At 32.7% G+C, this 24,281-nt stretch overlaps 1 protein-coding gene across 1 annotated transcript; it reads right to left on the minus strand.

Annotated features, from left to right (window-relative positions):
• Positions 1 to 13,472: 13,472 nt before the first annotated feature.
• On the minus strand, positions 13,473 to 15,470 carry LOC145957029 (uncharacterized). The gene has a single exon (XM_083073262.1). The coding sequence runs from the start codon at positions 14,823 to 14,825 to the stop codon at positions 13,665 to 13,667; it is 1,161 nt and encodes a 386-aa protein (XP_082929388.1). The 5' UTR covers positions 14,826 to 15,470; the 3' UTR covers positions 13,473 to 13,664.
• Positions 15,471 to 24,281: the final 8,811 nt, after the last annotated feature.

Consider the following 24,281-nt stretch of genomic DNA (forward strand, 5'->3'; position numbering starts at 1 on the left):
TAAGATATGGAGTTTGAACTTTAAAATTATTATTGTATTTTTTATTGGTAAATTTATTAAAGTTAAGTGCATGGGTTAATTTTAAGTTTAGAAAAACTCAATTTGTTTTATACAATTATACTTCACAGATCTCCATTATGTATGGAAAGAAAAAAAAAAGTAGAATAAGATAATTTTTATATTATATTTTATGTAAAAAATAATTATATATTAAAGAATTTAAAAAGTTTTTATATATAAATTAGATAATTATATTAAAAGAGATTAGGAAGTCTTTTTTTTAATGAAAATGTTTTTTAAGGGTTTCTTTAATCACTTATTTTTTTTATTTATCAATTGTTATTTGTTAAATTTAATTTTAATAGATATTTAAAAAATTTTCAATGATTAAAAGAGTTTTATATAACAATATAAATTATTTATAATAAATTTAAATATAATTTTTATAGAAAAATATTTATTATTTATAAATTTGAATTACATAAAATAAATATTTTTATTTATATTAAAATAAACAAAAATTATAACAATAAAAAGAATTTAATAATTAAAACTTAAAGGGATTGTTTCCTTAAGTTGTAATTTTTGTTACCAATTTTTTTAACAAAATATTTGAAATTGTTAACTTATTAATAAATGCGAGAAATTATTGGACATAATATTTATTCGTCACTCGCTGTCTCTAGCCCCCCCCCCCCCCCCCTCTCTCACAGTTTATAACCATTGTGTGACTCTGTTTCAGTCATCATTCGTTTGGGTTCTTCTCCCTTCGATGTTCAAATGGCCGCAGAGAAATAAGAGTCTGACGATACAAAGAAGCCAGAGAACACAGAAAAGTGTAAGTAGAACCTTTCATAAATAGATTGTACCTCTTCCATCTCTCTTTTTTCTCTTCTTTACCTTGTGATTACGTTTCCTTCTTTGATCTTGCTTTTCTCTTCTTTACCTTGTAATTGCTTTCCCTTCTTTGATTTTGAAGTGAACTATTCTTGTTTCTATGTTTTTTGATTGTCTCTGTTTTTGTTTACTTCTGTTTGGAGTGCTATGAGAGACTGGATCCTGCTGTCCTTATTTCTGTTTTTGATTCCTCTTTCTGTGTCTTGGTTCTTTCTTGAACTTGCGTTTTCTTGTTTTCAAAACCGGTATTTTTCCTTTTTTATTGATTTTGATTGCATGCAAGAATAAGAATGATGACAGAGGATAAAAATTTGCTATATGAAAATTTGAATGGTCATGATTTTGAATGCATGCAAGAACAAGAATAATGACAGAGGATACTAATCCACTGTATGCAAATTTCAATGATCATCAATACACAAATGAATAAATCCCTAGTCATTTTAATTGCACTTATATTCATCACTGTAGGAATTGGGTTCAAGCTTTCCCCAGCCCCTTTCCGTTGTATTTCAGGTGTTGGGACTTGGGGTTGCTGGCTAGGCTGGTGTGTAATCTTGCATCTCGACAAGAAGTGTGTTGTTTTTTCTTTGGTGAATTCAAGAATTGTTTTCTATCACGTGATAAGTGAGTAATTTGAAATTAAATTTAATTTGCAAAGTTCATGATTAAAAGTTACTTAATTATATGAGTACTGGTGATCTTTCTACACATATGTATGACTAACTACTTGTCGCTTTCCGTTATTTTCCGGCTCTAGGCTATGAGATTTGGTCTAAAATAATTAAAGTTCTTCAACATTCTTGAACAATTTAATGTTGCATCCCTTCTTGATTTAAATTGAAAAGCTCTTCATTTTCGAAAGTTGTAATGTTTTACCCATCGAAACTCAAGAATACCATTCTTGTTGAAATTCTTGAATGTATATTTTATTCATTTTTTTTTTGGTTGGTTGTTTTTAACCATATTTAAAAAATACATTATTTCTAGCCTGTGATGTATTTGGTACATTCTATTTTCAATTTTTTTGTTTATTTCCTAAGGTTTTGTCATATAAATGTTTTTATTCCAATTTCTTTGATTTCTTATATATATATATATATATATATATATATATATATATATATTTATATTATATTATGTTTTTATATTATGTTTCGTGAATTTATTATATGTGTGTATAACCGTATCAGCCTACCTACGTTTGATGTTAACAAGGGAAAAAGAGAAGATAAAGTGTCAATAATTTAAATCCATTTTAAAGTTGATTAGCATTTCAAATTGGTTTTAGAATTGATTATAGTTTTCAACTAGTTTATGATTTGAAATATATATTAGACTGATTTTAAAATTGTTTTTTAAGCCAAATTGGTTTCACAAGAATTTATCCCATCAATTAATTTTAAACAGATTTAAAAATAATAAACAAGTCTGCATTTAAGATAAATTTGAATATCATATACTTTTTTAAAATTAGTTTAAAAAACTGATTTATGATTTTAACCTAGCTTTAAAACCCAACCATATTTCTAATCATAAACTGGTTTTAAAATCAATTTTAAATATGATTTTGAACATCCAAACAAATTATTTTCCCGATTAGAATGAACAATGTTGGAATTGCTCAATTAGCTTGATGGTTTTAGTAGTGATGACAGAATTAAGGCTTGTCTTTATTTGTTATTGTCTATGTGTTTTTTCTTGATTGATGTGATATAAATAAGTTTCAAAAAATTTCACTGTCTGTGGTAAGTCTCATGTTTAGGGGCTGGTCCCGTAATTTTACTTTTTTATTTTTATGGCGTTTTATTTTAACATATTTCTTTTACATTATGTTAACATCTTGAATATCAATATACTATGTTTAACAGTTGGCACCAAACTTACTGGACTTTGTTCATTTAGACTATGTTATTCAATAGTCATTTTCATTTATTCTTGTCAATTGCAGGTTATAGCAGTAACAAATTGTGCAAATATTCTTTACCCCGCCCTTATAAGGTTTTGTTCATATAAATATTTTTATTCCAATTTCTGTCATTTCTTATATATATATATATATATATATATTATTTTTTTATATAATGATAATGATTTTATATTATTTATCCTGAATTTATTATCTGTGTGTATAACCATTTCAACGTACTTACATTTGATGTTAACAGGATGAAAACAGGGATAAAGTGTCTACATTTTAAATTCGTTTTAAAGTTGGTTATCTTTTTAAACTGGTTTTTTACAACAATTATAATTAAAATTTAGTCTTAAAATTGATTATAGTTTTCAATAAGTTTATGATTTGAAATATATATTAAAACTAGATTCATTTTAAAGCCAAATTGGTTTCACAAGAGTTTTAAACATTTAAAAATAATAAAAAAAATCTGCATTTAAGATAAATTTTAATATTATTTATTTTGTTAAAATTAGTTTAAAAAACTGATTTATGATTTTAAACTAGCTTTGAACCAACTGGATTTCTAATCATAAACTGGTTTAAAACCAATTTTAAACCTGATTTTGAAAATCCAAACAAATTATTTTCCTGATTAGAATGAACAATATTGAAATTTCTCAATTAGCTTGATGGTTTTAGTAGTGATGACAGAATTAAGGCTTTTCTTTATTTGTTATTGTCTATGTATTTTCTTGATTGATGTGATATAAATAAGCTTCGAAGAATTTTGCTGTCTGTGGTACTAAAGCATAATAACTTATATTCTCAAATCTCATGTTTAGGGCTGGCCCCATAATTTTACTGTCTTTTTTATGACATTTTATTTTAACACATGTCTTTTACCTGTTAGCATCTCCAATATCAATAAACTAGATTTAACAGTTGTCACCAAACTTGCATGATTTTGTTCATTTAGACTATGTTATTCAAGAGTCATTTTCATTTATTCTTGTCAATTGCAAGTTATAGCAGCAAGAAGCTGTGCAGATATTCTTTACCCTACCCTTATGCATTATGGGCCATTGGATCGTAAATTAAGTTTCTACACCCAATTGACGAAGGGCTCAGATTCTACAGGTTTAGAGTCTTCAAAATTTATCTGCTGACTTATTTTTGGTACAAAACATTTACTGACTGCTTTCACTTTGATATTCTAGATCTATTAAAAGAAGGATGAAATGTTCACCCTAATGTCAACATTGAAGAACTTGCTTGATTTCAATGGAGCGCAACTGTAGGCTGTATGTCTGTGTTAAGCCTGGCATGTTGGCTTTGCACGCTGTGATGTAGAAGAGGTTTATTTTCTTTCGATATACAACAACATAAATAACTTAAAAATCAATTTTTGTAAAAGAAAATGAGCACCACTAGAAATATAAGGGGCATTAATGGGTTAATAAATAGTGTTAGATACAAAACATTGTTTGAAATACATTGAACACAATAAATCTTAATCAAATGCATAAGACATCAAGATTTGTGATTTTCAATAAATTTCAGAAAATAATAAAAAATGTTCGACACAACATTTGATATTGTTTGAAATTTATTGAAAATAATAAATCTTTATGAGATGCGAGAGTCACCAAAATTTGTAACTTGTCAATCAATTCCAGCTATGAATAGTGTTAGACAAAATATTTGATATTGCTTGAATCTTGTTGAAAATAATAAATCTTAGTGAGAAGCGGGAGTCACCGAGATTTATGATTTTCAATAAATTGCAGCTATTAATAATGTTAAGATGAAAAAATATTGGAGTTTATTGAAAATAATAAATCTTAGTGAGTTGAGGGAGTCATTAAATTTTGTTATTTTCAATAAATTTCAGCTATGAATAGTCTTAGACAAAAAAAATATTGAAGATTGTTTGAAATTTTTTGAAAATAATAAATCTTAGTGAGATGCGGGAGTTACCGAGATTTATAATTTTCAATGAATTTCAAGTGTGAATTGCTATAGACAAAATATTTGATATTGCTTGAATCTTATTGAAAATAATATATCTTAGTGAGAAGTGGGAGTCACCGAGATTTATAATTTTCAATAAATTTCAGCTTTTAATAGGGTTAAGATAAAAACTATTGGAGTTTGTTGAAAATAATAAATCTTAGTGAAATGCGGGAGTCACCGAGATTTGTAATTTTCAATGAATTTCAGCTATGAATAGTGTTAGACAAAATATTTGATATTTCTTGAATCTCATTGAAAATTATAAATCTTAGTGAAATGCGGGAGTCACTGAGATTTATAATTTTCAACAAATTGCACGTTTTAATAGGGTTAAGATAAAAAATATTGGAGTTTGTTGAAAATAATAAATCTTAGTGAAATGTGGGATTCACCGAGATTTGTAATTTTCAATGAATTTTAGCTATGAATAGTGTTAGATAAAATATTTGATATTGCTTGAATCTTATTGAAAGTTATAAATCTTAGTGAAATGCGGGAGTCACCAAGATTTATAATTTTCAATAAGTTGTAGCTAATAATAGTGTTAAGATAAAAATATATAGGAGTTTATTAAAAATGATAAATCTTAGTGATTTGTTGGAGTCATTGAAATTTGTTATTTTCAATAAATGTCAGCTATATTGGAGATTGCTTGAAAGTTATTGAAGATAATAAATCTTAGTGAGATGCGGGAGTCACCGAGATTTATAATTTTCAATGAATTTCAAGTGTGAATTGCTATAGACAAAATATTTGATATTGCTTGAATCTTATTGAAAATAATAAATCTTAGTGAGAAACAGGAGTCACCGAGATTTATAATTTTCAATAAATAGCAGCTTTTTAAAATGAAAAATATTGGAGTTTATTGAAAATAATAAATCTTAGTGAAATGTGGGAGTCACCAAGATTTGTAATTTTCAATGAATTTCAATTATGAATAGTGTTTGTCAAAATATTTGATATTGCTTGAAACTTATTGAAAATTATAAATCTTAGTGGAATGCGGGAGTCATCGAGATTTAAAACTTTCAACAAATTGCACCTTTTAATAGGGTTAAGATAAAAAATATTGGAGTTTGTTGAAAATAATAAATCTTAGTGAAATGGGGGATTCACCGAGATATGTAATTTTCAATAAATTTCAGCTATGAATAGTGTTAGATAAAATATTTGATATTGCTTGAATCTTATTGAAAATTATAAATCTTAGTGAAATGCGGGAGTCACCGAGATTTATAATTTTCAATAAATTGTAGCTAATAATAGTGTTAAGATAAAAAATATAGGAATTTATTGAAAATAGTAAATCTTAGTGAGTTGTGGGAGTCATTGAGATTTGTTATTTTCAATAAATATCAGCTATTATTATTAGAGATTACTTGAAATTTATTGAAAATAATAAATTTCAGTGAGATGCGGGAGTTACCGAATTAGTAATTTTTAATGAATTCTAGCTGTTAATATTGTTGGACAAAATATTTGATACTGCTTTAATTTTATTGAAAATAAATCTTAGTGAGATGTGAGTTACCAAAATTTGTAATTTTCATTAAATTTCAGTTAATAAGTGTTTACCCAAAAAAATATTGGTGATTGCTTGCAATTTATTGAAAATAATAAATCTTTGTTAGTTGCGGGAGTTATACAGAGATTTATAATTTTTAATAAATATCAGTTATGTTCCGGTATGCTTAAAAGTCCCACATCGCCTAGGAGTCGAGGTTAAGGGTAGTTTATAAACACCCTCCCTCCTTAACCCACCGGCGAGCCTTTTAAAGGACAAAACCGTGACGGCCCAACGAGTGCCAAAGCGAACAATACCTCGAATGCGGTGACCCTAACGATGACAGTGGACTTACGGTAGGAACATTTGGCGCTAGAAGGAGGGCCGAGGCCACTCTTGTCCCTTAGCATCGACTGGGGGGCTTGTTCTGGTATTGTCTAAAAGTCCCACATCGCTTAGGAGTCGAGGCTAAGGGTAATTTATAAACACCCTCCCTCCTTAACCCACCGAGGCGCCTTTTAAAGGAAAAAACCGTGACGGCCCAACGAGTTAAAGCGGACAATACCTCGGATACGGTGACCCTAACGATGACAGCAGACTTACGTAAGTCTGCTGTCATCGTTAAGGTCACCGCATCTGAGGTATTGTACGCTTTAGCTCGTTTGGCCGTGTAAGTCTGTTGTCATCGTTAGCTCGTTGGGCCGTCACGGTTTTATCCTTTAAAAGGCGCCTTAGTGGGTTAAGGAGGGAGGGTGTTTATAAACTACCCTTAGCCTTGACTCCTAAGCGATGTGGGACTTTTAGGCATACCGGAACAAGCCCCCCAGTCGATGCTAAGGGACAAGAGTGACCTGGGCCCTGCTTCTAGCGCCAAATGTTCCTATCGTAAGTCCGCTGTCATCGTTAGGGTCACCGCATCTGAGGTATTGTCTGCTTTGCCACTCGTTGGGCCGTCACGATTTTGTCCTTTAAAAGGCGCCTCGGTGGGTTAAGGAGGGAGGGTGTTTATAAACTACCCTTAGCCTCGACTCCTAGGCAATGTGGGACTTTTAGGCAATACCGGAACAAGTTATTAATAAAGTGTTAGACAAAAAATATTGGAGATTGTTTGAAATTTGTTGAAAGTCATAAATTTTAGTGAGAAGTAAGAGTCACCAAGATCTATAATTTTCAATAAATTTCAGCTAATAATAGAATGTTAGGCAAAATATATTGAATAGTTTTTGTAATTTGTTGAAATTAATAAATCTTATTTAGGTGCGGGAGCCACGAGATTTGTGATTTTCAATAAATTTAAGATATGAGATTTGTAATTTTAAATAAATTTCAGCTATTAATAGTGTTAGACAAAAAATATTTGAGATATTTTGAAATTTTTTGAAAATAGTAAATCTTAGTGAGATGTGGGATTCATCGAGATTTATAATTTTCAATAAATTTTAGCTAATAATAGATTGTTAGACAAAATGTATTGGATATTGTTTGAAATTTGCTGAAAATAATAAAAATATTATTTAAATGCTTATTGAATATAATAAGTCTTTGTGTGATGCGGGAGTCACTAGGATATGTGGTTTTTAATAAATTTTAACTAATAATATAGTCTTATAAAAAAGATATTTTAGACCTAAAAATTGAGATTAATTGAAATTTCTTGAAAATAATAAATCTAAGTGAAATGTGGTGGTTAACAAGATTTGTGATTTTTAATAAATTTTAACTAATAATAAATAGTGTAAGGTAACAAATAGTTCATATTTGGAATTTAATTGAAATTAATATCTTAATGTCAGCATATGCTTCATGTTTCTTTGTGTCAATGCATTTACTTACTCATTCCTTAATATTTCACTCTCTTTCACTCAATTTCATTTTCAATTATTCTATTTGTATTTTTTTTCTCATTTATATTTTTAATTTTCAAGAAATATAACTTTTGAACCTTCTTTATTTATAATTTATGATAGAATGTATATGCATCTACACAGTTCATTTGTCTATGCACTATTTCCATATGTAGTGATTATTGCCTATATAGTTCTTATGTTGCTATTAACAAGGTAGGACCAGATGCATACTATATGGAACCAACATCATGTAACTGTGACACTCTTACTACCCCAACATATATATTGTAATAATAAAAACTTATAAATAAATTTTTTCAATTTCGGTAAAAGGGTTCACATGAGAATCTTAAAAATTATCCTTCAATAACCACAATAACAAAAAATGAAATGCAAGAGTTTTCAAATTATTTTCAAAATAACATTTACAATAAAAACCTATGTTCTAAAAATCCTTTTTGCCCCGATGTCACAATATCAGAGCATCCCGACAATTCAACCGTTGACATTCTAGATACCACTCGTAGCCAGATCTTCCTCACCTAAAATATCCACAAATCGCACGGTGAGAAAAGAAAACATCTATATATATAGCACATAAGAAAACACAATATATTATTTAATATTCGTAAATATTTCAACATATCGTATTTCAATCAATCATGCATTGTCATCACGTCATAATTCTCAATCAAACCAATCATCACAAATCTTGCACTTCACACTATGCCAAGGTCACGCTACCCATTTAATAATCTCGGGCCGTGCTCACCCCTGATATAACACTGTGCCAAGGTCACGTTATCCCTATCCTAGGGCCGTGCTCACCCCTGACATGTTAACCAAGGTCACGATACCCACGTAACAATCCAGAGCTGTGCTCACCCCTGATATAACACTGTGCCAAGGTCACGTTACCCCTAACCTAGGGCCGTGCTCACCCCTGACATGTTAACCAAGGTCACGATACTCATGTAACAATCTCGGGCTGTGCTCACCCCTGGTCATAGGTGTGAAGAACCACAACCACATCTCATTCACATTCCACACAACATCTCATAATTCAATTTCATACATATATCAGATATGTCCAAAATAATGGGTTTCACACGTATCAAGTAATTCACATTTAAATCATCAATTTTTATCAAATAATATAACAATGATATTCATAAATTAATATAATAAACAACGAAATTACCAATTTAATATAATTTCAACATAAACAGTAAAACCCCTAATTGTTCCAAAACCTATCTCACAGGCACTTTTCTACAATTTCGTTCTCTCTCCCATATCATCATTCTTACGATTTAAATATATATTTCTAATCCTCAACACATACGGAATCTAATGGTATCATTAATTCCTCAAATAGAAATAATCCAATTTTTCCAAAACCTAACCTACAGGTACTTTTCTATAATTTCGTTCTCCCTCCTAGAGCATCATTTTTACAAACAAATTATATATTTATTGTCCTAAATATATACAGAATCAAATAATGCCAATAATTCTTCAAACAAAAATATTTCTAAAATTGCTCATAATTCTAAGGGGTTCTTCCTCTACCCAATTCCCTCATGTAACTCTATATATAAATAATTCCCTTTTCCCCCATACCTGGATATGAAGAAGCTGAATCTAGACTAGATCTGGTTGATCTCCCTCGCTGGGTTCCCCTCGGTCTGAAGCAGAAAGTAGAGGAAAGAAGAGAGAGAAGAAGAAAAGAAATCAGAAATGAGAGGTGTGCCTTTTTGGGAGTGGTAAACAGCTCTATTTATAGGCTTTTTACGCCGGAACGGCCTATTCCAAATCCGGAACGGCCCGTTCCGGACCCTTAAAACGTGGCTAAAAATCACATCCAGAACGGCCCGTTCTGGTGTGCATTAATTACCCCCAACGGCCATAATTTTGGGAACACCCCGTTCCAGGCCCGTTCTCATTTAGGGTTAAAGGCATATTTAATAGTCTGGAACGGCCCGTTCTACCTTGAGAACGGCCCGTTCTGGGCTATTAACTCACACACAACTTGGTAGTTTGGAACGACCCGTTCCAATTCCGGAACGGCCCGTTCCGAGCTACTAAATCATATACCTTTTAGTAGTTTGGAACGGCCCGTTCCAATTCCGGAACAGCCCGTTCCAAGCTACTAAATCACCCCTATCACCTTTATAAAATTACCAAAATACCCACTATTAAAATAAATAAAAAGTGAAATAAAAACTGGGGTGTTACAATTCTCCCATCCTTTAAGAAATTTCGTCCTCGAAATTACCTGAAGCAAATAAAAATGGATATGAAGCTTTCATCTTCTCCTCTAACTCCCAAGTAGCACTTTCAGGTGTAGCTCCTCCCCAAATAACTTTCACCAAAGGAATTTCCTTACCCCTAAGTTGCTTCACCATTCGATCTTCGACTCTCACGGGGGTAGCTTCCACAGTTAGGTTCTCCTTAACCTCAAGATGATCCGACTCAATCACATGCGAAGGATCATGGATGTATTTCCGAAGTTGGGAAATGTGGAAGACATCATGGAGATTTGACAGATTAGGAGGCAAAGCAATTTGGTAGGCAACACTACCGACTCTTTTTAGAATTTGGAAAGGACCAATAAATCGAGGAGTAAGTTTTCTGGATTTCAATGCCCTGCCAACCCCAGTCCACGGAGTGACTTTCAAGAACACATGGTCACCTTCTTGAAATTCCAAGTCCTTCCTTCTCCTGTCAGCATAACTTTTTTGTCTACTCTGAGCTGCTCTCATCCTCTTTTGTATCAATCTAACCTTATCAGTGGTTTGTTGCACAATCTTAGGTCCTAAGATAACATTATCACCAAGCTCGCACCAACACAAAGGGGTCCTACATCTCCTACCATACAAGGCTTCATAAGGTGCCATACCTATACTAGAGTGGTAACTATTATTATAGGTAAACTCTATCAAAGGTAAAAGACTATCCCAACTACCCCCTTGGTCCAACACACAGGCTCTAAGCAAATCCTCTAAAGATTGAATAGTCCTCTCAGTCTGACCATCAGTTTGAGGGTGGTAAGCTGAACTAAGTCTAAGTTGGGTCCCCAAAGCTCGTTGTAGGCTCTCCCAAAACCTAGAGGTGAATCTAGGGTCTCTATCTGAAACTATGCTAGATGGTATCCCATGCAATCTCACAATCTCATCAATATACAGTCCAGCCAATCTCTCTAGAGAATACCTAATGTTAATAGGTAAGAAATGAGCACTCTTAGTCAACCTATCAACTATAACCCAAATGGAATCATGTCCTCTCCTAGTCCTAGGCAAAGCAACTACAAAATCCATAGAAATGCTATCCCACTTCCACTCGGGTATACTCAAAGGCTGAAGTAGTCCTGAAGGTTTCTGATGTTTTATCTTAGCCTTTTGACACACTAAATAGGCACTCACAAATTCAGCTATATCTTTCTTCATCCTAGGCCACCAAAATATCTTCCTAAGGTCTTGATACATCTTAGTTGCCCCTGGGTGAAAACTAAGCTTGCTCCTATGACCTTCCTCTAGGATCAAACGTCTAAGTGTAGGGTCACTAGGCACGCACACTCGGTCTTTAAATCTTAACACTCCATCTACACCCAAGGTAAATTCTCCTCCAACACCTTGTCCTATAGCATCACGTCTAGCCACTAGAAATGAATCCATTAACTGTGCTTCTCCAATTTCCCTCAACAACTCACTAGTCACCCGAGTCATACCTAGTCTCACACTTCTAGGGGTCACCTCATAAGTCAAACTCAAGTCTCTAAATTGAGCCAAAAGATCCATCTCCCTAATCATAAAAGAAGACAAATGCAAAGATTTCCTACTCAATGCATCAGCCACCACATTAGCTTTACCCGGATGATAACTAAGATCAAAATCATAGTCCTTAAGGAACTCTAACCATCTCCTTTGTCTCATATTTAATTCCTTTTGGTCAAATAAATACCTAAGACTCTTATGATCACTAAACACCTCAAATTTTGAACCATACAAATAATGTCTCCAAATCTTAAGTGTGAATACCACAGCTGCTAATTCAAGATCATGGGTGGGGTAATTCTTCTCATGTATTTTCAATTGCCTAGATGCATAAGATACGACCTTTCCTTCTTGCATTAACACTCCACCCAAACCCATCTTAGAAGCGTCACAATAAACCACAAAAGTCTTACTAAGGTCAGGCAACACTAAAACAGGTGCACTAGTCAACTTCTCCTTAAGGGTTCGGAAACTATTCTCACATTTACTATCCCATACAAACACAACTCCTTTCCTAGTTAAACTTGTCAAGGGTAATGCTAACTTAGAGAATCCCTCTATGAATCTTCTATAATATCCAGCCAATCCAAGAAAACTCCTAATCTCACTAACTGACTTAGGTGTCTCCCATTTAAGCACTGCCTCAACTTTTGATGGATCTACTGCTATACCTCCACTTGAAATCACATGTCCTAAGAAACTCACCTCCTCTAGCCAAAAGTCACACTTAGACAACTTAGCATAAAGTTGTCTCTCCCTGAGAGTTTGAAGTACTACCTTTAAGTGTTCCTTATGCTCCTCTTTAGTCTTGGAATAAACTAGTATGTCATCTATGAAGACAACTACAAATTTATCCAAATACGGATGAAAAATTCGGTTCATGTAATCCATAAAAATTGCAGGAGCATTTGTCACACCAAAAGGCATTACTAGATACTCATAGTGTCCATAACGAGTCCCAAATGTTGTCTTAGGTACATCCTCACCCTTAACTCTAATCTGATGGTACCCCGATCTAAGATCAATTTTACTAAATACACAAGCACCCACCAACTGGTCCATAAGATCATCTATCCTAGGCAATGGATATTTATTCTTAATGGTCACCTTGTTCAACTAGCGATAATCTACACACAATCTCATACTACCATCCTTCTTCTTAACTAATAGTACGGGTGCTCCCCAAGGTGATACACTAGGCCTCACAAACCCCTTCTCCAACAAGTCTTCTATTTGTTTCTTAAGCTCCACTAACTTTACGGGTGACATCCTATAAGGTGCAATAGAAATAGGTCTTGTACCTGGTACTAAGTCTATGGAAAATTCTACTTCTCTTCTAGGTGGTAAGCTAGTCATATCATCAGAGAAGACATCCGAAAAGTCACACACAACAGGCAGTTCATTCACCAAAACATTACTCTCAGAATTCAAAGAAGCTAACAACATGTACACTTGGGCATCCTCTTGTAAAGATACCTTAACTTGGTTGGCAGTCAAATAATCCTTACTCACTTTTTCAACAGGCTCACCAAAGACAATAGATTTATCAGCACAATTCAAAAGGACATGATTGGAAGATAACCAGTCCATACCCAGAATAACATCTAGCTGACTTAGAGGCAAACAAATTAAGTCAACCATGAAATCTCTACCCTCAATAATCAAAGGACATTTTAAACAGACCTCAGAAGTAGACATTGAACCACTAGTTGGTGTCTCTACTATTAACTCAAAAGACAAGGAAGAAATAGGAATTTTAATTTGGACACACACGCATGTGATATAAAAGAGTGAGTCGCACCAGAGTCATATAAAACAATTAGAGGAGTTCCATTAATGAAACACATACCCTGGATTAAGTCTTTGGATTGTGAAGCTTCAGCACCACTCAAGGCAAACACCCTTCCTGTCGCTCGAGGTTTGCTAGCACTCCCTCCAACCTCTGTTGTCTTTTTCTTGGGGCAATCACGAGCTCTGTGTCCCTTCTCTTGACATTTGAAGCATGTTATTTCTCTAGGCAACGGACATTCATATGCCCTATGACCTGGCTTCCCACAATTGTAGCAGTTGTTGTGTGAAACAGAACCCACACTTCCTCCTCTAGAAGTTTGGCTAGCCGTGGGAACTTGGCTTCTTTGTTGCACAGAACCTTGATTATTCACCTTAGAACTCGAATTCCCGACAAACTTGGTGTAAGGTTTACCCTTACTAGATGACCCAAACTTATTATTCCTCATGGGTCCTCCACTCTTATAATGAGTTACCCTAGCACGGTTATCCTCATCATATACTCGACACTTGTTTACCAATTCGTGATAGTGAGTAATCCCTTGATAATTGAAAACTTGTTTAATCTCAGGGCGAAGACCACTCACAAACTTCACACATTTTTCCTCCTCATTGCCCACACCATCATACATAGGGCAGAATCTAACCAAGTCTTCAAACTTAGTCACATAATCAGCCACAAAATCTTCTCCTTGCTTCAATTCAAGGAATTCCACCTGTTTCTTATGTCTTACATCTCGGGGAAAGTATTTCTCCAAGAATAGCTGCTTGAAATTCTCCCAGTTCACATGGGTACCTGCAACTATCATTCTTTGCAGAGCACCTTGCCACCAGATGCCAGCCTCTCCAGAAAGCATGAAGGCAGCCAAAGTCACCTTCTGTATCAAAGGACATCCCATAGCTTGGAATATCTTTTCCACTTCAAAAATCCAGTCAGCAGCTCCATCAGGATTATAACCCCCACGGAAGCTTGGCGGATTATTTCGTTGGAATCTCTCCAACCAATCTATCTCTGGTTGTTGGTTCATATTACCAAGAGCCTGAGCCATCGCTTGTAGGGCATCAGCGATTGCACGATCGTTCCTACCTCCTGCCATTACTTTTCTGATCACCAGAAAAGTTAACAATTATATTATAAGTAAACAACAAACTAACATATCAACAAATTTCACAATCAATCATTTCATCAATTATCTACCAAACAAGCATAGTAGACTCATAACTCACGGCCGATTGGATCAACCAGGCTTTGATACCACTAAATGTGACACCCTTACTACCCCAACATATATATTGTAATAATAAAAACTTATAAATAAATTTTTTCAATTTCGGTAAAAGGGTTCACATGAGAATCTTAAAAATTATCCTTCAATAACCACAATAACAAAAAATGAAATGCAAGAGTTTTCAAATTATTTTCAAAATAACATTTACAATAAAAACCTATGTTCTAAAAATCCTTTTTGCCCCGATGTCACAATATCAGAGCATCCCGACAATTCAACCGTTGGCATTCTAGATACCACTCGTAGCCAGATCTTCCTCACCTAAAATATCCACAAATCGCACGGTGAGAAAAGAAAACATCTATATATATAGCACATAAGAAAACACAATATATTATTTAATATTCGTAAATATTTCAACATATCGTATTTCAATCAATCATGCATTGTCATCACGTCATAATTCTCAATCAAACCAATCATCATAAATCTTGCACTTCACACTATGCCAAGGTCACGCTACCCATTTAACAATCCCGGGCCGTGCTCACCCCTGATATAACACTGTGCCAAGGTCACGTTATCCCTATCCTAGGGCCATGCTCACCCCTGACATGTTAACCAAGGTCACGATACCCACGTAACAATCCAGAGCCGTGCTCACCCCTGATATAACACTGTGCCAAGGTCACGTTACCCCTAACCTAGGGTCGTGCTCACCCCTGACATGTTAACCAAGGTCACGATACTCATGTAACAATCTCGGGCCGTGCTCACCCCTGGTCATAGGTGTGAAGAACCACAACCACATCTCATTCACATTCCACACAACATCTCATAATTCAATTTCATACATATATCAGATATGTCCAAAATAATGGGTTTCACACGTATCAAGTAATTCACATTTAAATCATCAATTTTTATCAAATAATATAACAATGATATTCATAAATTAATATAATAAACAACGAAATTACCAATTTAATATAATTTCAACATAAACAGTAAAACCCCTAATTATTCCAAAACCTATCTCACAGGCACTTTTCTACAATTTCGTTCTCTCTCCCAGATCATCATTCTTACGATTTAAATATATATTTCTAATCCTCAACACATACGGAATCTAATGGTATAATTAATTCCTCAAACAGAAATAATCCAATTTTTCCAAAACCTAACCTACAGGCACTTTTCTATAATTTCGTTCTCCCTCCTAGAGCATCATTTTTACAAACAAATTATATATTTATTGTCCTAAATATATACAGAATCAAATAATGCCAATAATTCTTCAAACAGAAATATTTCTAAAATTGCTCATAATTCTAAGGGGTTCTTCCTCTACCCAATTCCCTCATGTAACTCTATATATAAATAATTCCTTTTTCCCCCGTACCTGGATATGAAGAAGCTGAATCTAGACTAGATCTGGTTGATCTCCCTCGCTGGGTTCCCCTCGGTCTGAAGCAGAATGTAGAGGAAAGAAGAGAGAGCAGAAGAAAAGAAATTAGAAATGAGAGGTGTGCCTTTTTGGGAGTGGCAAACAGCTCTATTTATAGGCTTTTTACGCCGGAACGGCCCGTTCCAAATCCGGAACGGCCCGTTTCGGACCCTTAAAACGTGGTTAAAAATCACATCCAGAACGGCCCGTTCCAAAACCAGAACGGCCCGTTCTGGTGTGCATTAATTACCCCCAACGGCCATAATTTTGGGAACGGCCCGTTCCAGGCCCGTTCTCATTTAGGGTTAAAGGCATATTTAATAGTCTGGAACGGCCCGTTCTACCTTGAGAACGGCCCGTTCTGGGCTATTAACTCACACACAACTTGGTAGTTTGGAACGGCCCGTTCCAATTCCGGAACGTCCCGTTCCGAGCTACTAAATCATATACCATTTAGTAGTTTGGAACGGCCTGTTCCAATTCCGGAACAGCCCGTTCCAAGCTACTAAATCACCCCTATCACCTTTATAAAATTACCAAAATACCCACTATTAAAATAAATAAAAAGTGAAATAAAAACTGGGGTGTTACAGTAACAATGATGTTGGCGAGATATATTAAAGAATCTTTTTTTCTCTTACAAAGAAGACTTCATCTCCTTCCACAAAGGTTCTTCTTTTTTCTTTCAAGAATTATTCATTTTATCTTGATTAACCTTTTTGATTCCTTTTGATTCTTCACAGGTCAACAATGGCCTTGCTGCCAAGGAGAAACCATGCTACCAGCCAAAAATCCCAAAAAATATTGGAATATGTTTATTTTGGGTGATAATTATGTTCATGTTGTAAAATAATTACAACAAAACATAGATTGACAAACTTTACTTGATATTTTTGGGGCTTATGTCTTTTTGGTAGGAGAATATATATATATGGATTTTCTTCTTTTATATAATAAATAAATAATCAAAGATATTAGGACAAAGAATGGAGAATGTTAAATATATAAGCTTTCCAAAAATAGAGAAAGGAAAACAATAAATTTTGATGAAGTAAAATGTATTAAGATATGAGAGTGATGGAGAATTACTTTCCATCCTTCACATGCGACACATTCTGGGCACCCTCTTAGTAGTTAAAGATTTTGTGGGTTTACTTTCTTCTTTCTGTCATGATGATACAATGGGGATATTTGTTGAATTGGTAAAGCTTGTCATCTTGAAGTTCTAGTAAAAATTTTGAAATAGGCAGTCTATTTTTTGCAGGTTGTTTTTTCATACTTTCTTCAACTGAACTTGTTCCTGGGGATATTGTGGAATGGGGATATTTGTTGAATTGGTAAAGCTTGTCATCTTGAAGTTCTAGTACAAATTATGAATTAGGCAGAATCTATTTTTTGAAGGTTGTTTTTCCATACTTTCTTCAACTGAACTTGTTCCTGGATATATTGTGGAAGTTTCTGGTAAGCTGATTATGCAGTGCTTTAAAGCAAACTGGTTCCGTTGATTATTTAATCCTAGAAAGCTGAAAGTTAACTTTGTTTTGGTTGTTAACTAAAAATTGGGGTGCAAAATTCCTGCTGATGTGAGCATGATTGAGATGCTAAGAAATCAAGTGGTGTTGATCTATAGCTATTCTTCAGGTATTCCTGCTGCACATCTTTTATACATTGAATTGAACTATTGAATGTTTCCACCTGGAAATGACTTCACTTGTGTGATTGTGTCTGAAAAGTGTAAAGATGTACTACATATGCTCACATGTTGGCAATTTAGGTAATTGTTTGTGATTTGTTTGAATTGTGTCTGCGGATCCTCGAGCAAGTGAGATATTGTAGGTGACTTTTGTTCTTATTATTGTTAGTAATATCAGATGTTATCCTTGTTAACAAATCAATAATTTTAACTTGTCAGTTTGGGATAACTTGACTGCTTAAGTAAATCCCTGAATAATAACTTTTTAAAAAGAAAAACAATTCTTGAAAAAATAGTTTGAAAATACTCATCTCTTGTATATGCTTTTGCTTGATTGTGCAAGTTGAACAGGCTAGCCGGTTTTTTAGGGACCCAAGGCTTGACTCCTTTGATGCTTGGTTACCTTGCCTATTTAAAAAGAAATTTGGCCAAGACTTTTTTTAAATCCTTGTTATCTTAAACGGCCTTTTAGGTCGGATGGGTTGGCCTATATAATTAAATATGTACCACTACTAATGTTACTTGTTAGAGTATTTAAAGTGCCTTTTGCATGATCAAAGGTTCCATTGCAAAGTAAGGCTTCAAATTAAGCTTTCAGGCATAACCATCCTTTCAAAAAGACTGTGTTAGGTAAATATGTTAAGCACACCATGTCTGTTTAAGGAAAAACACATGTGAACAAGTGTATCAACTATCAAATGATTTATTTTCCATCCTACATACGTGTATGAGTGTATCAATTGTTTATTTTAACACAGATATATCTATCATCAGACATCTTTCTGTTTTAATATTTCATAAATTATTAAAAACTTTTTTCTGATTGTAGTTGAGAAAAACTTTGTGGAGACATAGCTTAAAATAACCATATCAAGAAATGTTGTATACCAAGGTAAAATAAATATTTTGTTCTTGCTATGAAGCTTGCATCCTTTGTTCAACCAACATATGGCTAATAAGGTTTAAGTATTGTTTTCAATTTGCTTTGGATATCTTAAGTTCAATTTGACATTATGTTTAAGGTAACGACACTTATCTAAAGTGTAATATGTACAAATCCTTGTTCATGTAGAAAATTTGGTTCGGTTTTAGTTAATATATGGTGTAAGTGCCCTTTTGGTCCCTATAATGTCATAACCTTTACCTATTAGTTCCTACAATTAAAAACATTTCATTTCAGTCCCTTACAGTTAGTGTATTTGTTTCTTTTTAGTTCTTATAGTTTCATAAATTTACCTTGTAGTCTATATAACAATAGACGATAGGGACTAAAAGGAGTGTCCTTGAGGAATTAATTTTATTTTATTTTGTGAGCTTAAAAGGAGAATTCCAGTTCCTTTTAAACTCAAATTTCAATAATCATCATTTGCTTAGACATTTAATAATCACATTTGTGTAATAACTATCTTGAATACTGTAAAATAGCAAAAAATCCAAGAAACTTCAACATCTGAAATTTCTAAGCCATTTTTTGTCTTGTTGTGTACGCAGTTGAATAGTTTAATTGATCAGAAACTAATTTTATTGTCATCTATACTATATTGTAGTATTCCCAGCACTTCTAAATTTTGTTCTAGTAATTTATCTATTTATCTCTCAAAAGAAGAAATTCATTATGATTTTTAATGAGTTTGGAGGATAATAGTCATCCTTATTGTAAGTGATAAAAAAAAAAACACGACGACAAAAAAAATGTGTCATAACTTTCATTTCCTCAACATATTTACTTGGAAATCTCCTTTATAAAGGATGTGCTTTGCACTACATGTTACACGAAGTAGAAGTCAAATGCCTAGTCTTAGCTAAACTGTCCCTGAAATAGAATTACTTGGTTCCTTATTGACTCTTGACTTCTCCCAATATGCTATGATTGAAGTAGTTTTTGGTAAGAAATCAGCATATGTTCAATGTAATGGAAAGTTAATCTAGTCTTGATTTTTTCTTTTTTCTTTCTTGCATTGATTACTTTTATTTATTATTAATTGTTTGGCTCTTGGAACAGAGCATATGGCTAGGTTGAATGACATTGTTAGCTCCCTGCCATCGGTTGAACCTTGTGCAACACTGTTGTTATTTGCAGTGATAAAATTGGACTCTAACTACCAATATGTTGTCAGTTCCTAAGTTGCGCTCTACTTGACATTGAAACATCAAAATTTATATATATTAATTTTTTAAGAAAAATTTGTAATGCAATTCATTTATTCTGGAAAAGAAATTTTTTAATTGTTGAGCAGTGTAGAAATGATTTAATTGTAGCTTCAATAAAAGTTGATGAAATTCAACATATGAGAGAAGGTTAAAAAATACAATGATTTAATGTGCTGGTCACTTTTCTTTTATAATAGTTGTTTGGCTCTTGGAACAAAGCATATGCTTAGGTTGAACGCCATTGTTGGCTCCCTTCCATTGGTTGAGACCTTGGGCTTCACCACTGTTATTTACAGTTACAAAACTGGAACTCTAACTACCAATATGATGTTAGTTGCAAAGGTGAGATCTTCTTGACATTGAAACATCAAAATTTAGATTTATTCATATGTTTTTCTTTGTAACTTTTTTTATTGCCACAAGTGTCCTGCTGAATCAATAAAAACCTACACACGGGATGTATTTTAAATATGTAGCATCTTCTTGTTATTAATAGAGTTTGCAATTAAATTTTTTTCTAGGTTTTACATAGTTCTCACATACTTGAATGTCGAGTGTCTTCACTGTAAATATATGATAAAAAAAACTAAGGTAGGCTTGTGTACTAATATCACAATTGATTATGCAGCTCTTGGGAAACATCAAGCTATTATATAATAGGATTTTTTCAATCGTCATATTATAATGATATTCTTTTTCTTCATAACTCTAAATTTTATTTCTTAATTTTGCTTGAATTTCTTTTTTTAGTTTTTGTAGATTTATTTAATCATCGTTCATGTTTATTGTAGGATGGTCACACGATTTGTTTAGGTAAAATCTTTGACCCCAAATTTAAATCAAATTAGATATTTGAGCATTTGTGACTCAGTACGTGGTAAGTGAATATATATTTTTTTTGGTGAATTCAGGAATTTCTTTTCTGTCTTGTGGTAAGTGAGTAATTTGAAATTAGACTACTGCATCAAGATCTTTTTACCATTGCCTCATTCAAAAGTTAATTGAGAAGTGTATACTAGTATTCAAAGTTATTTAACTATGAGTATTTTTTCTATAGGTTTAATTGAATCTTGTGTTACTTTTTTTCTACAAAATGATTGAAGTGCTCATTTGCAGAAGGATATTGTTGACCTTGAGATAAATTACTTGTGATGTTTGTGTATGAATTACTATTTACATACCTGTATGACTAAATACTTGTCCTTTGTTTGTGTTTCAATATCATTTGGACGTAGGCCCCTAGATTTGGTCTAAATTGGAGAAAGTTGTTGCAATTACTAGTTTATAGTCCCTCGCATGCCGATCTGAGGTTTCATGTATGCATTATGGATGAAACTGATCAAACAACACTACCGGTATGCTTATTTGTTTCTTTCATTTATTTTAAATGGCACATGTGATGCTTATCGTAGTGCTCAATATTGTTTACACTATTTATTTATGTTTATATATATATATATATATATATATATATATATATATATATATATATATATATATGAGTGTGTATGTCTATTTTATGCAACTGGAAATAAGAGCTGGAAATCTTTTTACATTAATGTCAGAATTCATCCTTTGTTCTTTATGTACTCTTGATTACCAATGAGCACATGAATTTGTTTGGAATAAGTGTCTGTTACTAAAGTGTAATCTAGAAATTGATTTGTCTCTCCCCTTCCTCTTTATTTATAGGCAACATCATGTATTATTTTGCCTATCTAAATAACTAATGTAACTTACTATTTATTTTGTGGCAACATCGTGTCTTATTTCGTCTATCATGTGGCAAAGGGGTATTTCTCGTGTGGAGAGGTTTGATTAGCAACGTGGGTCTTGATTGGAAAATAGTGTGGTTTTCTGCCTAAATTCTTTAGTTGGTAATTCTAGTTACCATATTTTATTTGCTAATTCTAGTTTACCTATTAATCAAGGTGAGAAATGTTTTCACATTTTGAATGGTGATCCTTATTGAAATTATTTGCATTGAACAGGCAGATACTTATTTTTCCAAAGGAGAATAACAATGTTGCCTCCTAGATCGAGTAAATTTACCATGTTTAGCTTGACTAGTGTTAATCAAATGCATATTCAATACTCGATCAAAAAAGGTAATTTATTTGTCAAGTTTAGGGACTGGGCGATTTGAGCAATTGTCATGGATTGCTTGAGATTTCAATTTCTTGAATTTCATTTCTGAATTTAACATGCCAGTCACTTTAGGTTATTAATAAAATGTTCTTTTTTGTGATTATGCTTTTTCATTGATTTTTAGTTAATGCACTTATATTAGGTATGCTTCAATTAGGGAGAACATCCACATTGGTCTATGCTTTGGAAGCCTTGCGGACTAGAGGAACATCCTTTTGATAATCAGCTATGCAAATTCTGCTTTGGTAATTTAGTTATCAAATTAAAAGCACAGGTATCCATGTCAACATCTTATAATGTCTTTATGTATGTCGTATCATTAAATATGACTACATATTGGAATATATTTGCATGCGCGTGCCATTTGTTTTGTTTCCTCTAATAGTTCATCAGTGTAAAAGAAAATATGTTTGATTGGAAAAATATGGATTATTTACTTAAATTTTTCCTTGTATTTGCGTCTATGTGTGCTTTGTGTGTCTCTTTGCATGTGATATGTGTCTTTGTGTGTATGCCATGTCTTAGCGTTTTTGTAATTTATCTTTGTCTCTGGTTGTCTTTATTTGTGTATGTGTTTGTATTTGGATGTGTTTGTATTTGTGTGTCTCTTTGCGTGTCTTTATTTGTGCATTTTTTTTAATCTCTAACTCCCTCTATGTGGGTGTGTATGATTTTATTTGTGTGTTTTTGTAGATGTTTTAATGTTGTTTCATTTATTTTTATCTACTCTTTAAATAACTCTAAGGTTTTGTTTTTAATTGTTTTTTTGTACGTTATAAGATCAAAGAGATCTAAATTTTGATAGGATATAAATCGAGTTTGTTTTGTTCAAGAGTTTGAGTGATATTCCATTGTTTATTACAAACTACGTTTTGCAATTGTGCATTGCATGTGTAAGTATATTTAGTTGTGCTATTAATCACATATACAAATTTCCAATTTTGCAGCCTTGAGTTGTCTAGTTCGGCTAAGGTTTGTGTGTTAGGATCCCACATCGGTTAGGTATATAATGGTTACAATGATTTTGATAATGACTTTGGCAATCCTCTTCCCTTGAGGCAAGCTTTCATAGTCGAGATGAATCCAATCTGTTCTCAATTGTAATATTGTTTCCCATTAGTCATTCGTAGTTTAGCTGGTTGAGAGGTTTTTTTATTATTTTTTTTTTTCCTTTAAAACCTTTGTTTTAGGGATATCTTATCCAAATTTGTGATGTATTTTTCCCCTTTTCTTCTTTTATTGGAAAAAATTAATTGAGTTTGCATATTTCAGAATCATAGTACCAGCTCAATGCTCATGAGAATTACATGAATTCTCTTCTTCAGACACTGTATCACATTCCTTATTTTAGAAAGGTTAGCCAATTTTTAATATTCAGGCCTACTGTTCCTATAAAAGGAAGCACCTTGCATGCACTACTGTTACAGACTATAGTACTGTACCATATGCCTAGGATTGGTCTTTTTATATTTTATAATTTATTTATTTTTAGTATCTGCATATTTATTTAGAAGATATAAAAAAAATAAACATTTTAAAAATAAATCTTAAAAATATAACTTAACAAAACATAATTTAAATTTTTTAAAAATTGGATAATAAGATACAAAGAAAGGAATTTATATAATTTTGAAACACTTTAATTCATGATGTACGGTAGGTCAATTTAGTTTTATTCTTTTCTGAATTTATTTATTTATTTTACATTGGGCAACTTATTTCTTAATATAGTGTGTGAAATGTGCACAGGAAATTTAATTAATTATTGATATTTAATTATTATTGACAGTTGAATTCGGAATTAAATATCATATTAATGCCTATTATATTTATTTGATATAACTTTAACTATTTTTTTATAAATATATTTAAATAAAAAATTGAC

This window comes from Cajanus cajan, chromosome 4 (genome assembly GCF_000230855.2).
Source record: "Cajanus cajan strain Asha chromosome 4, NIPB_CcT2T_4, whole genome shotgun sequence".
Classification (NCBI taxonomy): domain Eukaryota; kingdom Viridiplantae; phylum Streptophyta; class Magnoliopsida; order Fabales; family Fabaceae; genus Cajanus; species Cajanus cajan.

Bases quoted from the DNA above. Each gene is read 5' to 3' on its own strand.
- LOC145957029 (XM_083073262.1), bottom strand. From the start codon at position 14,825: ATGGCAGGAGGTAGGAACGATCGTGCAATCGCTGATGCCCTACAAGCG.